Source organism: Ceratotherium simum, chromosome 16 (genome assembly GCF_057802395.1).
Source record: "Ceratotherium simum simum isolate JZ-2026a chromosome 16, ASM5780239v1, whole genome shotgun sequence".
NCBI lineage: Eukaryota > Metazoa > Chordata > Mammalia > Perissodactyla > Rhinocerotidae > Ceratotherium > Ceratotherium simum.
The window spans coordinates 37834136-37848168 of NC_141915.1; the positions used below are offsets into that span (position 1 = coordinate 37834136).

At 40.1% G+C, this 14033-nt stretch overlaps 1 protein-coding gene across 1 annotated transcript in view; it reads left to right on the top strand.

The window, feature by feature from the left end:
* Positions 1-14033, top strand: part of SKAP1 (src kinase associated phosphoprotein 1) — a 264584-nt gene that overhangs the window by 210475 nt on the left and 40076 nt on the right. The window contains exons 5-8 of the mRNA XM_087441032.1: positions 6842-6919; positions 7787-7870; positions 10754-10878; positions 13568-13631. Of these exons, the coding sequence (XP_087297158.1) occupies positions 6842-6919; positions 7787-7870; positions 10754-10878; positions 13568-13631 (351 nt within the window). The remainder of the gene's footprint in view (positions 1-6841; positions 6920-7786; positions 7871-10753; positions 10879-13567; positions 13632-14033) is intronic.

Genomic DNA, 14033 nt, shown 5'->3' on the forward strand with positions numbered 1-14033 from the left:
GATGCTGGAATTCGTGTGTTGAAGTTATCCTGGAGTTGGAAGGGCTTTTTTCTAATACTTTCACTTCTTATAAATAAAATCCCACTGAAAGTGAAGATGTGGGAGAGGAGCATCCCCTGAGACCACACGTCTCCTAGACAGTTAGTGTGGTGCCTGTTTGTGGGAACAAGGTTCTTCATCCTCCATGAATATTCACATATGTGTGTTACCTTGCAGCTTGGCATTACTGATGGAATGTTTTATGAAAAGAAGCCAATTTAGATATTTGGCTTAAAATTCTTCCTTCTTTTTAAACCAAGGCTTCTTCCTTAAAGAGTAAATAAATCATATCCAAGATTCCTGCATGAGCCCTACACTGGAACGGGGCTTCATTTTTCTAGATATCACTCTTTTGTGTGTGTGTGTGTGTGTGTGTGTGTGTGTGTGAGAGAGAGAGAGAGAGGAAGATTAGCCCTGAGCTAACATCCAATACCAATCCTCCTCTCTTTTGCTGAGGAAGGCTGGCCCTGGGCTAACATCTGTGCCCATCTTCCTCTACTTTATGTGGGACGCCACCACAGAAGGGTCTGACAAGCGGTTGTCGGTGCGCGCCCAGGATGTGAACCTGCAAACCCCAGCCACCGCCGAAGCAGAGCGTGCGCACTTAACCTCTGTGCCACCGGGCTGGCCCCTAGATATCACTCTTGTGGTCAGAGTCTTTCTGGATATCACTCTTGTGTCAGATATCTTGGTCACCAAACCTTGGTGACCAAGCAGCATTTTAGGGGAGCTCCAGGTTGCTTCCTCTTGTATTTCCTTTACCTTGTGCATCCTTTTATTGCATTCTCATACTTTCTTTTATTTTGCTCTGTAAATCTGTTGACCTCTTGGATTTCACGCAGACCTACCCTGGAAGGAATTCCATACATTAGTCAGCCAGTTTTTTTAATGAAAAAGTAAATAAGAAATACAGGATCTTAAAATAATTTTTTGACATCAAGTATTAGAATAACCACAGATTATGTCTGTTTCTTTTTCCATTTTTAAATAGGGGTCTCTTTTGTGAGAGAGTGAGGTGGGAAGAGCTTGTCTTTCCTCAGCTGCTTCTGAGTGTGTCTCCTCACCTGAAGCTCAGGGTGGTGGAGAGTGCATGGGCTTTTCCAGCTGTGCAACCTTTGGCAAGTCCCGTAATTTCACTTAACCCTCAGTTTCCTAGTCTGTGAAGTGGAGATGATAATAATACATACCTCTTAGAGTTGTTGTGGAGCTCAAATGAGATGTAAAAATGCTTGATAAAATGCAGATTAAAAACTGATTAGGTTTTTTTTACCATTTTTATTAAGATATATTAGCTTTAATTATTTTGTACATCAATTATCTGCTTTTTTTCCTAGTACTACTGGCCTAGAATCTATCACAAATTTTCTTTATTCTCACTGTAACAAGATTTCTTCCACAGATTTCTACACTGTTTAGTCTGTTACTTGGATAATAGATTTTTTTTTTAAAGACCTAAAACAATTGGAGGGACAGTAAGAGTCCGCTGAGATCTCCTGAATGTTGTCTCCCATTTTGGTTTGCTAACCATGAATGTGTAATTTCTACCATTTTCTGACATAATTCAGCCTAGCTCCAATTGCAGTTGTTTTGTTTCTTAGCTTCTTATGTCACAGCTTGTTGAAGAACTTGATTAAGTTCGTTGTGTTCACTCCCTTCCTTTCATCTGCTCTCTGATTTATTCCTCCATGAGATTCAAGTTGTCAGTTTAGCGGTTTCTATACCTTTGAAACTTTTAGATCCTAAGTCTATTGTTAATGATTTAGAATTTTTCACCTTACATGTGTTGGTCTAAATTCCTTAATAAGTGAAGCACAAAGACAGAAGAGTATGAGGAATAAGTGTAAACTCAAGTGGATATCAAATGGAACCACAGAAGTTTAAGACTTATATAAGCCTGTCCCAAGGGACTATTAAAGGAAGGGTCACTGAAACCAACTTTGCTGTTAGCATCATGCTCAGAAGATGAACGCTGCTTGGCAGACACTTCAAACCGCCTGTCACTTATTGACTGGTTTCTGAAAATTAGGAAAAAAGCAAAAAGTAACCCAGAAATGCAAGAGGCAGAGGAAAACAGTAATGAAGATTAAAGAAGGCCACAGAAACCAAATACAAAGGAGAAGGTTTAACGCAGATTTGGGACCAACAACCACAAACAGGGGAATACTACCCTCACCCACCCTATCTGCAATACCCTCTTCCCCTTTGTACATCTGAGGCTTTGTGAAGTGTGCATTTATCGCTTTACAAATACACACACATACCAGCGATCTGTGAGGGAATTGGAATTGCAGATGGAACTTGACAGATCCAGCCTTCAGATATTAGATTTTCTCCGACCTCTGCCACCCAACTCCCCGGGTCCTTTATCATGGGTACTTTAATGAAGGTACGTGGTAAACCTCACCTTGCCTGAAATTCACCCCTGGTAGCTGTCAGTCTCTAGGCTGGAGTTGGTTTGGTCCTGTTTTTCAAACAATTGAAAAGAACTTGAATTAAAAGGAAAGGAGAGGGCCGGCCCTGTGGCTTAGTGGTTAAGTGCTCACGCTCCGCTGCTGGCGGCCTGGGTTCGGATCCTGGGCGCGCACCGACACACTGCTTCTCCGGCCACGCTGAGGCCGCGTCCCACATACAGCAACTAGAAGGATGTGCAGCTATGACATACAACTATCTGCTGGGGCTTTGGGAGAAAAACAAATAAATAAAATTATAAAAAGGAGAGGATGTTCACAATTTAAGTGGGAGAAAGAGTTGAACAAAAGATGTTTTCTTAAAATCATTGATTTTCATTTCAGGTTGATTTAGCAAGAGACCAAGCCAGCTGCCTATAATGAAAGTTCGTGGGCACCTGGTTTGTTCTACAGGGCTGTAGCCTTTTGCAGTGGAAATTGTGTGGCCTCTTGTGCTATTAGCCTTGTACTGAGGTGTTGCCAACTGATTTCTCCAATTCTCTTTTCTCAGTGGGCTAGAACACAGCTGATTAAATAGGCCGTGACTCACATAAGCTCCTGTGTCTTTTTTATTGACTGCTTTATGGAAATGTATCACACTCCAAAGGGTCCCCATTGTTGTTGCTATGCATAACTGACTAAGGAGTCATGTTTAGCACTGAGAGATGGAATCCTACTCTGTCGTTTTTTATTGCAGAGTTGGGTATGGGTGGGACACAAAGGTTTACAGGAATCTGGATGAGGAGAGAAGGATGTCTGAGAATTTCTTTTATCTTTATCTGCCATGAAAGTTGGGTGGCCATCACTTCTGGGTAACACACTTCCCTGTTGATCTTATCTTTATGGCCCCACATCCTTCAGCTAAGTGAATCTTTTCTTTATATGGACTATTCTGAGAGATTTAGTTAAGTGTAGTAGTAGAGAGAGATTATGACACTAATGTAATTCTGTTTTGTGCTGATATAATGTGATACACCCTTAGGTTTATCCAAGAGGGCCATTTATTCCTAATAAATCTAAATCATTTCTATTTTTCATTAAGGTGGTAATGTCTTTTTTCAGGTAATGGACAAAAAGCCTCAATTTTTTTTTAATTGTATACTTAAATATAAATGGTTTTGCCTTAAAAATAGCAATTCATGCAATTGTTTGTGGTTTCTTCCTATTTTTATTATCATCCTGCAAAGCATTTACATACTTTCTGTTATGTGTTAAGTAGCTCTGCAGATCTATTCGTTTGCCAGTAGGTATGAATTCAGGCATATGAGACTCCTCCTACCTCATCACTCCAGGACTGTGGCTAACCTGTGCATCCTCAGGATCACCAGTTCTTGATCAGTAGGACCCTGAGCTGACACTGGAAGAGGAGATAGCTTGATTGCCACAGTGGCTGGCTTCCCATCTTGGTTGTCTGGATTTCATCTGATAGATCTTGAGCTAATGAGATTGAGCTCAGAGTCAACTTTACATTGAGAACAACTCTGTTATTGTACTCACCACACAGTGCCTTGTACATAGAAGACAATCAATAGAATAGAAATTGATTTGATTTGATTTCCTAATTTTTTTCCATAGCCATTCCAAACTTCACCTATAATCCCATTTTTTCCACTGCCCATAAGGGAAACCAGGCAAGAGAGTTCATCAATACAGATTCCCTCTAATAAGAAAGCAACATGACACATCTTACAAAAACATAGCGTATAATATACTGTATTTCCGGCTCTATTACTCTTCAGCATCTTGTTGGTGAATGATCAAGAGAGAAAATATAAAAATTGGGCACTCATTCAGTGCCCAACTTTAGTGGCTTTTGGGGACAGATAGTGCCATCCCTAGTCTCCTGGAATCAGTGACTTGGAGTTCAAACATCTCTGCTGCATTATGTCTTTGTTTTCTTGGTGGTGGCATTCTTGGGTTTCGGTTGGTGGGGAGAGAAAAGCCTCATGCTGATAATGTACTGAAAGTAAATGAAATTAAATAAGCGAAGCAGTGCTCATCACTACTTCCTTCCCCCCTGGGTAATTCAATTCAAGCTCTCTTTCTGATGGCAACTCGCAGGGACTGTCTCTGTCACCCCGCTGGGGCCTGGAGTCTTAACATCTAAATAAAAGTTTCACTCAAGCATTTTTTATGCTCCTGCCAGCAGGATCAGTGAGCTGGTGTGGGCACATTAATGTAATATTCATACTCACAGACTCTCCCCGCACACGAGGCAATGTCTTCCCATTTTCATAATTATAGATGTTCCATAAAATGGCATTTAGATTTGCATTAAAAAAGGAGGTTTGAATTCTAATAGAACGTTTAACATGTCTTTTATGATTCAGACTCTCGGCATCTTTAACAAGAAGCTATGTCTCTAAGTTTAACAAGATCTTAAAAAAGGGAAAAAAACCGTGGGAAGAAGAGATAGGAACTCCAAGCTTAGGGGATCCTGTATTTCTTATCCCCTGTGTCTTTCATTTAATTTTTAGGCCTCTAGGAGCAATATGGGCTCTCCTTCAAGGAGGCTTCTTGACCATACCAGGTCCTCAACCCAGCCACCCCACCCCTCAGTAGGATGTGTTGCTGTTTTCTTGGAGAGCATTTTCAAAGCGATGTTAGAATTTTCAGAGGGATGCGAGAAATGAAAGGATCCTAGACAAATGAACTTTCCTTTGCTGCTGTTCATCTCGAGCGTGCACCCTGAGACCCATCTGGAAGGATTTATAGCAGCCACAGAGTTTGCTAACTGTAAAACACACAAATGAAAATAGTCCATGAACAAGGAAGTTGACAATAAGGACAAACAAGGCAAAGAATCAGGCACTTAGACATACTAAAAAAGAGAAAGAGAAGCTCTTCTGATCTCCATTTTTAAAACTAAGCTTGAAACAGCTTAGAAGCAAAAGGTAATTTTAGTTGCATTTTAAATTGTCTTAGGCCGGCCCCGTGGCTTAGCGGTTAAGTGCACGCGCTCTGATGCTGGCGGCCCGGGTTCGGATCCTGGGAGCGCCCCGAGGCACCACTTCTCCGTCCAACGCGAGGCCGAGTCCCACGTACAGCAACTAGAAGGATGTAGTAGTTCTACAGCAACTAGAAGGATGTGAACCTATGACGTACAACTATCTACTGGGGCTTTGGGGGGAAAAAACTGAATAAATAAAATCTTTAAAAAAAATAAATAAATAAATAAATAAATTGTCTTAAAATGTTATTTTTAAACAAAAAGTATGTAAAACACTGAGCAAAGTGTCAGTTCATAGCCACCACCGAATACATGTTAGTTGTTGTAGGAGATGTTAAAAAAAAAATTGTGATTGAAAAAAAAAATTATTCCACCCAAAAGTCTCAAGATATTGTATAAGTGACCCAGTTGATTCAATATGTGGTTGTGCCTTAATTTGGTTTGTATTTTGTTTACTTTCTAAATTTTTTAAGGTAAACCAAAAGAGATTTGGGCGTGGGGACTAAGAAGTATAAATAGTAGGGTTATGCTAGCCCACTCTCTTCATTTCCCCTAATTAAGAGATACAGAGTTGTATTTTTTAAAGAGTTTTTGTTTTGGGTTTGTTTGTTCTTGTTTCATTTTATTTTTTGAGAAGTACATTCCTTCTTGGTCTCTGTCCTTTGGCCCTCCCTTCTGTAACATAAGTTTAAACCCCAGTGGTGGAAGATGGATTAGGATCTTGACTTCTCAATAAATTTGTACCTAATGAGACTAATTGAAAGCGAAGAATGTTAGCAGCATACAATTAAAGGCTGATGTCAGTTCCAGGGTCTTCTCTTTGTAAAGGCTTCTGCCATCCTTAGACTCTTTCTCATACTTGGACAAAACCAGGATTTGGCACTTATTGCCAAGTTCAGCTTGCATAGCCCTTCTTTGTGTGAACTTAATAAAATTTATGTTCACTAAGGTGGCTTTCTGTTTGTTAAAAAAAGCCTGTGGTTATTGCTCGCTCTGAGGTGACTGTTTCTGATGGACTCTATTACTCACTAAAGCTTGTCTGTGCTGGTAGCTATTCATTTGACTTTGGATTATCCAGTTTGGAGCTTATATCCACAGCAAATTCTTCATTCTCTGGAGTCCTTTCCTTGCCTATCAGTAGATATTTAGGCTACCTCCCCTTGCACAAACTAATATATGTTTAGATAATTTTAAGTGATTTTAACATTAGAAATTATTGAGAATAATATCTAATATTTATTATTATTACTTTTTTCCCTGCATCATCTAGAAATTGTTTTGTTTTGTGCTGTGTTTAAGCAATAGCCCTTCTGCACCCCTTCATTCATGTAATTATCTAAAGTAGCCCAAATAAATGAAAATTCTGTCAGATTTCAACAAAGCATTTTGCTGCTGTTTCTTTTAGGAATAGAAGACATCACAAGAGGAGCTCAAGAGCTTGATAACATCATCAAGCAAGGATACTTGGAGAAGAAGAGCAAAGGTACTAATTAGACCCACAGATCTCAGAACATTCCAAAAAGGGAAGGGAAATGAGGGAAAAGAGGACTAACATACCTCCTCTATGCCCAGTACTGTGCTAGGCAGGTGTAAGGCAAAAGGAAGGCAAGGAAAGAAAAGAAGTCTGGTGTGGTGTGTGAAGCAGAAGAGAGATGGCCCAAACTCTTCAGCAGACTGAGCTTCATCAGGATAGGGATTGGTTCTGCCCTGCTCACCTGGTGCTTAAACACAACAGGTGCTTAATAAATACTTGTTGAAGGCATGAATGATGATATTCTTGTTCTCTTCTCTCGGTGTGCTCCATAAAGAGAGAAACTAGTTGCCAAGAGTATAACTTTTGTATCACATGTGAAGCAGCTCACTTTTGAGTTTCAGAGGAGCCCAAATTTTGACCTTTACTCATTTGATTAGCATAGATAGTACCAAGGTCAGAGTCCCGGGTTTAACACTCAACATGCAAATTTGCTTAGTTCAAAGAAAGCCTTTCTCATGCCCATGGTCTGGAGCATCATTTTGGTTTGCTAAAGGCAACACATAAAGATATCATGGGGAATTTGAAAAGTGCAGACTGAGATTAGAACCTCAAAGATATAAAGGAAGATAGATAGAGAGACAGCTGTGAGGGGTCATATGGGGCAAACCCTGTTTGGAACTTGGACCTTTAACTGAGTGAGTCCTCTGGACTCGGAGTCAATATGGGATAACCTGTGGGAGTGAAAGGGAGGGTTTTACAGTCCATTAACCTGGGAAATAAAACAATAACACCCTGGACTATGTGTTGTTGGATTTTACAGACTCTTCAGTGATTGTAGTTACCTGAATTTATGTCCCTTACTGCTGTTCCGTTTAGATCATAGTTTCTTTGGGTCTGAGTGGCAGAAGCGATGGTGTGTTGTCAGCAGAGGCCTCTTCTACTACTATGCTAATGAGAAAAGTAAGTGTTCTTCATTTGCACAGCAGCATCTCACTCCTGGATGCAAGCACTTCGTAAATTCTCAAGCACTTAGATCTCAAGATAGCAGTCCTTAACTAACACCCATAAAGGGACATGCTTGGGAAAGAAATAGGCTTGGGTAAATAATACCTTGCCCATCACCAAAAACTCAGACACCAATTTAGAAATTATTTCCCCTTTAAACACTAGAATAGTGTGGTCAGCATATGAAAGGTTATCTTTTATTATGACTAATAACATTATCGGTGTTGAACACTTTGGCATTCTTTTTTTTTTTTTTAAAGAAGAACCTCAAACTCTTTATAGACATTTATAATGTAGTTAAAATACTGAAAAAATTAATTCTGAGAAAGATTTTAACGGCTTACCAATGGCCCAGAAATAGAACCCTCAAGTCCAAACTCTCTAAGGGCATGCTCCAAACTTTATCCTAATGACTCCTGGGAAGTAGTCCAGTGGATATCACTAGAGCCATGGAGTGTTGAGACCCAAATGGTTGCTGTGCTCAAGAGACACCCTTCAGCCAGATGGCAGCAGCAGCAAAGTGCTGACTCAGGCCAGAGGCAGCTTCTTAATGAGCCACCACTAACTCAATCAAGCACAACACTCATGAGCTGTCCCTAGAAGACCTCCCATCCATGCTTTACACAGTTGCTTAGTTCGTGGGAAGGAAATAGAAGATATAAGCACAAATTGGAGGCAGCTACAAACAAATGCAAGCTAAAAATTATCATGTGGGTGAATGAAAACTTTCAAATAGGGGATCCCCGCCTACACAGGCGGACTGCTCTAGGAGTAATTCTGCGAAGCAAGAGGGAGATAAAGTAAAGCATCACTTCTTGTGGGGGCTTTCCTTGTGGTCTACTGCCTTGGTACAGAGGCCAGTGATCTGGAGTAAATCCTTCTTTTTCCTTTCAATCATTTTCTGTTTCTCCTCTCTTCCTTCTTTCCCAGACTTATTCCTCTCCTAAGGCCTGGATATCCAGTCTAGGGAATAATCAGATATCTACCCACTTGCCTTTGGCACTAAGGTAGCAGAAAGAACTGCAGCTTTGCTAAGTGACTTGGAATCCTTAAGATTTGCCCTTGGGCTTCAAGGCACTTGCCTCACCCTTCCTGTCTGCCTACAACAGGTATCACTGCCCTTCATCTTGGGTTCACCACCTTAGATTGATTCCTCAGAGCCTTTCCCATCTAGGGGTAAAACGTGAAGCCCTATTTGGAAATGATAGCAGCATAGCTCAAAAACTGAGTAACAGGGGCTGGCCTGATGGTGTAGTGGTTGAATTTGCAAGCTCCACTTCGGCAGGCTGGGGTTCACGGGTTCAGATCCCAGGTGCAGACCTACACAACACTCTTTAAGCCATGCTTTGGCAGCCTCCCACATACAATATAGGGGAAGATTGGCACAGATGTTAGCTCAGGAACAATCTTCTTCACCAAAAAAGAAAAAAAAAAACAAACCACTGAGTAACAAGTCCTCTGCTCAGCCCCTAGCCTACTCTCAAATCCAGCAACCACAGTTTCTCCCCAGGTGTTATCTTCATATGTTAAACCTTCAAACTAATATTAACATTTATGTCACTGTAAAATTACTTGTCATTTCTCTTGCATTTACATAAGTGGTTGGCATATCTGGATATAAAACCAGGTATCACGTTCATTCATTCAGAATCCTTTACACTCAAGGTGAGGGGGGAGAGCAAGAGCGAGAGACTTGGAGACTTTTATTGACCATTTTGCCGTCAGGGTGAAATAAAATGTGGTGACCAAAGAAACTACAAAACATTTTAGTGGCCAGTTAGAACAAGGAGAGATACTTTAACAAAAAAGATTCTGGTGTCAAAAAGCACTGTTGCATGGCTCCCTTCTCGCCAGTTACTTCTTATTGTGCCCAAGACATTCTCTTAGTAAGTATAGAGTGTTTGTGTATTTCTTTTAGCTCAACCAGGTAAGGACAGAATCTTTGTCTTTTCTTTTCTTTCAATACTGTCATCCCACTGCCACCCTTATCGTCATCATCATCCAAAAGCATTTATTAAGCAGTTCATTCCACATGATAAGAGGACACAGAGCATCACCCAGACACTGTGGTTCCACTCTTCTCCGTGTCTGCCTGAACCACACCATAAGGACACAAAATCACTGGGAACCACCCCCTCTTTTCCTGTTTCCAATATTTTATTTTTTAAAAAGAGAGTGACAGGCAGAGTAGTCTCCCCTTTCCTTCACTTAGGGTCCTTTTCCTTATATCTCCTTCATCATCATCTAATGATACTCAACAGTCCTCGGCTACTTCCCAATTTGACCTCTTGGAAGGGGGATAAAATACTGAGCTTTAATTATTCTCCGTCTAGCATAAATTCCCATCTGACCAGCAGAAGGGGGAGAGCAGTCTAGCCCAAAGGCTACATAGGGCATAGGAGAAGATCCCAGGAACTTGTAATGCCCCCTGCGCTGCTGTCCCTCCCCTCCACTGTGAGCTCTGCTGGCCCTGATAATAATGTTTCAGTTCTGTAATAGCTTTCAAGAGCCTCACGTTTACAGCCACACTCTCCCTGCTGTAATAATTCCTTCTTTCTGTTATTATAGATCTCTTAACATTCTAATAAATTCTCTGTCTCTGTTGTACTCTTTTGGCAAAATAACCTTTCATGTTGCATTTCCCTAGCTTGGGAGTGATATCTGCCTCACTGTCACAGTACCCTCTTCTTAAGCTTCCTTAATAACCTTTCCTTGACTATTGTGGTTCCTCAGGGATGTAACAGCTGTTTCTGTGCTTTTATTTTACATACCAGAGAAGATGCCTTCCCTTGGCAGTTGCATCTCTCTAGGGGTACAGGGAGCTTTCCTATCTTGCAGGCAAGCAGCCCAAAGGGACCTTTCTCATTAAGGACTACAGCGTACGGATGGCCCCCTACCTGCGAAAAGATTCCAAGAAAGAATGCTGCTTTGAACTGACCTCCCAGGATAGGCGCAATTATGAGGTAGGATGAACCAAGGAGATGCAATTTCGTTCCATGTTGCATGTGAGCTGTGATTGCTGTGCTGAGTTCCATCCTTTCTTTGTTACCTGATCATTTGTTACCAAGACCTTCTCTCTTGACGTATCCTCACTTTTGCTATGTCATGCCTTCCCTTCTCCTCTCTGTTGCCACTCTCATCCTAGATACTGTCTTTGCTTGGCTTCCATCTAATCATCCCTCCCCTTCCCAGTCTCACTCCATAGGTGAGAGGCTTGTCTATTGCAGCACACAATCCAATTCCTTATTCATAGTCTCTCATTTCATGGCTTTAATTCCCATTCTCTTTATTTTTCAAATGATTATCCTCACTTCCTTCCATGAAACTCAGAAAAAGAAAAATCTGACTGTAGAGTGAAAAATAATTTATTTTCCCATATTCATCTTGCTATCTAAAATAATCTTCCTGTGTGTAGATGCATTGCATATCTCTAGAAGAACTTCTAAGATATTGGTGACAAAGATTACTGAGTAGTAGCAGTGATAACTGAGGGACTAGAGGACCTGGGTGGGGGGTGAGAAAGACTTATTCTTCACTATGTTCATTTTTATATGTTTTGATATAATTGAATATAATAGGTATTGCATTTATTACCTATTATAAAATTAATTAAAGCAATAAAAATTTCTGACTATGAGAATATAGTGATTTTTTCACCAAAAATGTATTTTGACATATGTGTGTGTATATATGCATATTGTTACCTGCTTGTTTGCAATTTGTATCTTATCACAATTTTTTTTTTTGGGGGGTGAGGAAGATCAGCCCTGAGCTAACATCCATGCCAATCCTCCTCTTTTTGCTGAGGAAGACCGGCCCTGAGCTAACATCTATTGCCAATCCTCCTTTTTTTTTCCTCCCCTTTTTCTCCCCAAAGCCCCAGTAGATAGTTGTATGTCATAGTTGCACATCCTTCTAGTTGGTGTATGTGGGATGCCGCCTCAGCATGGCCAGACAAGCAGTGTGTCGATGCGCGCCCGGATCCGAACCTGGGCCGCCAGTAGCAGAGCGCATGCATTTAACCGCTAAGCCACGGGGCTGGCCCCTCTTAACACAATTTTAATAAAACAATTTAGAAAGACTTTAGCTAACTTATGAAAAAGATAAAAACCATGCTAAGGTTAATATTAACCACTTCAGTAACACTTTGACTCTTCAAATTTTTCTCAACACTAATTTGTTTATGTGTCTACAGTATCTTAACCCTTATTTTGATAAAATGACCTAGGTCTTCATTATGCAAATTCAAAAAATTTTTTTTAATTTAAACTTTTCTATAGAGTCCTTTATAAATGTATACAATACAGATGTATGCACTGGGTATGTTTCTAAGCTTTTTTTTTAGTATTCAGTTCTGATGGTGCCTCATCTAGATAAAAATTTATGTGACAAGTCTAAATCAATTTCCCTAGACATTTTTTATAGAAATGTGTTTTTAAGAAATCAAGAATGACAATGTCTATTAATAAGTATTAAGCAGGAATCTGGGTTTTTTAGACAGCACATATCTTGATCTTACCCTAATGGCCAGATAATAAAAATGTTTTTCAGGAACAGTCATTTGAAGTTGATTCATTTAAAATAAAAAATTACCAAGGCTTGATGCTTGACTGGCCTGTTTTGTGAATCAGAATGTAGAGTTTGTTTACTTCTTTTCTTTGGCCCATTGAATCCAAGTCATTATCATGGTCTGTGGATTCTTCCTCTACAATATCCTCTGGATCTTTCCCTTCTTATTTATTCCCACAGCCATCACAATAGTTAAGTCCCTATCACTTCACCCAGAGGACTAGTTAAATAGCCTTGGTCTTCTGTCTCCAATTTCTCCCTATTCCAATCTCTCCTGCCTACAACTATTGAAAGAATCTCCCACTCTTTTTGCTAGAATTTACAGTGGCTTCCTATTGCCTGCATTTTAAGTCTGAACTCCTAGTACTCAGAGCCCTTTCATCAACTCTTCTCTGACCCTCAACTCTCCAGCTTCATCTGTTATTGTTCTCCAGTCAAGCTGATCTGCGTACCTTCCCCATACATGAGGGCCTCATTCCTAATCTTTTGCACGTGGTTGTCTCTACCTGGAATGTCCAACTCCCCCCAGCAGTCAGGTTCCACCAACTCTTTTTTAAAATTCAACTGAAACAATGTTAACTTCAACAAGCCTCCCTGGCTTACTCTAAGCGACAAGAAGTGCTCCCTATCTTCTCTAAGCGACAAGTGCTCCCTATCTTCTCTCCACGTCCAGCTGTTATCAAATGCACCTACTTGGTAGTGTTCCCATTTCCGGTGTGTATGTTGTCTCCATAACTGATGCATTGTTGTTTGAAGTGAAGAATTTTGGTTTGCTTTTTTTTTTCTGTAAACTTTTCTCAAATAAATGCCTGATGAATGAATGGATAATCAAGTGAAAGAATGCACATGAACATGAATTCTGGACTCAAATAGCTGTCAACATTGGGTATACAAAATTGCTGATGGGAAAAATCACTTTGAGTGAGATTTTGGTCTTTTATCCAAATATTAAGCAGCCAGAGAATCCTGAACTTTCAACTTGACTCTGAAACTCAACTTACAAGTTCCTTCCCTTGAACCTCCCTATAGGATTTGTGGAAATTTTAGTGAAGGTGATAAATTAACTCACTAATTTTTCTCTAGTTTACAGCTACTAATCCAGCGGAAGCCAGAGACTGGGTGGATCAAATAAATTTCTTGTTAAAGGGTAAGTATCATTATTATAGAAACAGTACTTGAGTGGATTTGCAGTTGAAGTTATATTGCATAAAACTAATCCACAGACTTCAGTATGGATCTTTTTTGCCCATTCTCCCTTTTACTCTCCCTATCACATCCTTTATAACAACAAATATTGCCATGTATGAATCAGAAGGTAAAGAAACCATCAACCTGGAGATGACCTCTGATGTCATTCTAGCTCATCCACCTACATACAGGCAAGTCTGTAATATTCATAATCACTAAGAAAAGGAGAGTCTAAAAGCCAACTCAGCTTATTTCAGTGTTTCCTAAGCCCTTGTATTCTGGAAAGGAAATTCATGATATCAAACTTAAAGTCATCTAGATGTGACTTAGGTTCAAAATCCTCTTGTTCTAGTCTTATTAG